General features: G+C 53.8%; 1 protein-coding gene across 1 annotated transcript; it reads right to left on the bottom strand.

Annotated features, from left to right (window-relative positions):
- Positions 1-927: 927 nt before the first annotated feature.
- On the bottom strand, positions 928-3,189 carry LOC123093236 (ethylene-responsive transcription factor ERF110-like). Its single transcript, XM_044515145.1, has 2 exons — positions 2,821-3,189; positions 928-1,857 (listed from the first exon to the last, which is right to left on the bottom strand). Exons 1-2 carry the CDS (start codon positions 3,107-3,109, stop codon positions 1,175-1,177), a joined length of 972 nt encoding a protein of 323 aa, XP_044371080.1. The 5' UTR covers positions 3,110-3,189; the 3' UTR covers positions 928-1,174.
- Between the last annotated feature and the right edge of the window lie 302 nt (positions 3,190-3,491).

Raw genomic sequence — 3,491 nt, 5'->3', positions numbered from 1 at the left:
AACAATGTATATATATCCAACCACTTTTTAAATGTACATCATAAAGAGCCAAAACATAATTTTGGTCGGTTTTGCTAATCCTCAGTTGTTTGAAACTTTCTTTCACGTCTATTGATTTTGGATGAATATCTTCGAGGGGCCTAGACGATGGTGCCGCAATGGATAGAAGCGCCCCCGAAGTAGCTCCGGGTTGATGTGGCAACATTGCCATTGCTGGAGGAGAGTTCGAGGTTTGATAGATGGCCGGGAGCGACGTCAGCGCATGGGAGGCACCGGCTCGCCTAGGCGAGGCAGGCAGTTGGGAGATGGTACATGAGAAGGAGGAAGAGTTCATCGAGAAATAGAGAAATAAGTGAACATGAATCTGACTAGAAGGAGGTAGAGGAAGGATGGCCCTACCATTTATTTCGTATGCGTCTCACAGGAATCAGGATGGTTTTTTTTAGACAAGTCATACGTGTCTCCAATTTTGGTCCATTTTAGCATTCAATCAACAACTTGGCTTTTGAACCGATCTGTGTTTGGATGGCTAGAGGTACATTGGTATCCCCAACCCACCAGGGTTCAAGTCCTGGTGTTCGCATTATTCCTGAATTTATTTCAGGATTTTCGGCAACGCGCTTTCAGCGGGAGGAGACGTTCCCGTCGACAACGAGGCGCCTACCGCGACTTTGTAAATCTCAAGATGATATGCCGGCTCAGTTTTCCGGAGGTGCTCGTAGGATAGGGTATGCGTTTGTGCGTTCATAGGGATGAGTGTATGCGCGTATGTGCGAGCGTTTGGGTCTGTACTGCGTTAAAGAAAAACAACTTGCCTTTTTCTTTCTCCAACTGTGAATAACCTTTCTTTATTTTTCTTTGAAAAAGGTCTATGCCAGGATATTATCAGATCAGCGTAGCGACAAAAAACGCGAGGAGATGCTGGTCTAAAACCAAACCTTCCTTCGTCTTCATTTAAAAGGAAAAGGGAAACCTGATTTTCAACATCAACAAAGCGAAAGAACGAACATGAACATTACAGTGCTGCGGTGTGGCGTGCTCTGGCTTCCAGCACGCGCGCATGTTCAAGTGTTGAACGGCACGGCATCACACCATCGGCGCACGTCTGAGCTAGCTCTCCCAGTGTCACGGCAACTCTTTTCTTCAAGCAGAAAAGTAAACAAGAAACGGACCACTATTGAGGTGGCGGCGGATACTGGTTCGAACCGGACCACGAGCCCGTGGTCGCCGGGTAGGTCCATGCAGTCTCCGCGGGCCATGCCCACTGCGCCGCGTCGCCGTGCTCCGCCGCCGCGCCGCCGTAACCCGAAGCAGAGGACGCAGAGGACGGCACGGAGGCCACCGTCACAGAGGACTCCGGGAACGAGTAGGACCCCGAAGAGGAGCCACTGATGCCGCCGCCGCCGCCGCCGCCGTAGTACGGCGGGAACCCGCCACCCCCTGCGCGCAGAAGCATCTGGTACTGCAAGTAGTCCGAGACGGCGCTGGCGGGGTAGGCGGCCGCCGAGGAGGCCATCGTCGGCGCTGCGCTCGCGGTGGGTGCCGGGGCGGTGAGGCGCGCGTCCTCGGGGAAGTTGAGCTTGGCGCGGCTGCCGCGGAAGCGGAGCGCGGCCTCGTCGTAGGCGCGCGCGGCGGCCTCGGCGGTCTCGAAGGTGCCGAGCCACACGCGGGCGGCCTTGTGCGGGTCGCGGATCTCTGCGGCCCACTTGCCCCACGGCCTCTGCCTCACGCCGCGGTACCGCCGCTCCGGCACGCTCGCCTGCTCCGCGGCCGCCGCCTCGCCGCCGCCGCCGGCGTACGTGTGCGGGTACTGCTCCCCCATGGCTGCGTTCTGCACGTCCGGGCTCCGCTCCTGTCCTGCCGAGCAAGAAGAAGAAGATGATGGTCTATATAAGCGCGAGAGGCCAGCACGCACCATTTGACTGTATGAAAGGGCGGCTGACTATACGGTTATACGTACGTACACATATTTTTGTTTTCATATAATGTAGCGAGAGATGCGTTCATCTGTGTCGACCGGCTGCGTGCACGTGGAGTGCGTTCCTACCGTTCATGTGCTGGTATACATCGGGGAGGTGGTATATTTGTTGTGTTGCACGAGTGCATTGAACAAAGCATATACTCCCTCCGTCCGAAAATACTTGCCATTAAAATGAACAAAAAGGATGCATCTAGGATTAAAATACATCTAGATACATCCCCTTTCATTCATTTTAATGACAAGTATTTCCGGACGGAGGGAGTACTAGTTTGGTAGGAGTATTCTCTCATTTTTCCTTCTCTCTATTTAGATTTTTTAGCTCAGTCAAATGATATAGTAGTATATAAAAAAAAAGAAAAATGAGAAAAAAAATCTTGTATGAATCTCCATGAAGATGGCACGAACATAGCATTCACTGGGACATAACGAAATGCAAAATTTGCGGTCAATAACGGTCGTTGCGTGTAGTGCATGCATGGCAGTGGTTCTGACGTAGCACTCTGTCTTTTCTTTGTTTATCATGGGGCTGACGTGGCACTCCTGTCGTTGCAAGCAAAGGGATTCCATGGAACACACCAGAACACTTATACTAGGGGGCACGTCACAAACAGTTTGATTAACCACCAGCACCAGCTTTAGATTCCTCATGACTAACACATGCACGGGAAAAAAACAGTTCACAATAATAAACACAAACTTCACGGAAAAAACAAAGAAACCAAAGGAAAAAAGAGGCAAAAGCGTTACTAATGTCGGAACGTGGTGACACCGACCTGCAAGCGCAAACATTCTCCTCTCACAATAAACAACGAGCGAGCGGAATGAGTCTCAATCCTCACCTGCTGCGAGCTGATCCGGTGTCGGCGCGGCGGGATAGTAGCCTCCCTGCGCATGCACGTAGCCCCCCATTGCCGGGTGGTCCTCCCAGCCGTCGTCGGCCCAACGGCCGTCGCCGCCGGACACGACCCTCGCGAGCGCCGACACCATCGTCGACATCTCCTGCGCCTGGTACTCGCCGGATAGCACCGAGCCTGCCGCCGCCTCCCCGCCGTCGCCATCCTGCTCCCGCCCCGCCATCCCGTACCACGCTCGCGAGCCCGGTAATGCCGCCGTCGCCGCCGCTCGCATGCAGCACGCGATCGTTCGAGTGGCTCGCTAGCTCGCTAGCTAACTAGTTCGAGTTCAAAGTACTCTCAACTTGGATCCACTAGCTGGCTAGTTCGAGTTCAGCTTCACGAGGGGGACTGGCCGCTATATATACACGCGCGCACGCAGGCATGAGATCAGGGATGGAGGACGAGTACTTGAGTAGACCAGACGAAGAAGAAGATGTAATGCGCTCGTTCGAGCGGGAGCTACGGTGTCCACGCTAAGCTAGAGCGAGCTGAGCACTAGCTAGCTGAGCTAAGCGGGCAGAGAGCCGCCAAAAATAGGCGTGGTTCAGATTTGGACCGAGTCTCGCGCTGACCACGTACTGTCCCTTCAGAGCAAGTGGGCAACGATCGACGAC

The sequence above is a fragment of the Triticum aestivum genome, chromosome 1B, assembly GCF_018294505.1.
Source record: "Triticum aestivum cultivar Chinese Spring chromosome 1B, IWGSC CS RefSeq v2.1, whole genome shotgun sequence".
NCBI classification, from domain to species: domain Eukaryota; kingdom Viridiplantae; phylum Streptophyta; class Magnoliopsida; order Poales; family Poaceae; genus Triticum; species Triticum aestivum.
This window is presented reverse-complemented; position numbering and strand designations above follow the sequence as displayed.

Coding starts and splice junctions, on each gene's coding strand:
- LOC123093236 (XM_044515145.1), bottom strand. CDS start 3,109: ATGCGAGCGGCGGCGACGGCGGCATTACCGGGCTCGCGAGCGTGGTAC. Junction 1,858..2,820: donor ACCGGATCAGCTCGCAGCAG/GTGAGGATTGAG, acceptor CTTGCTCGGCAG/GACAGGAGCGGAGCCCGGAC.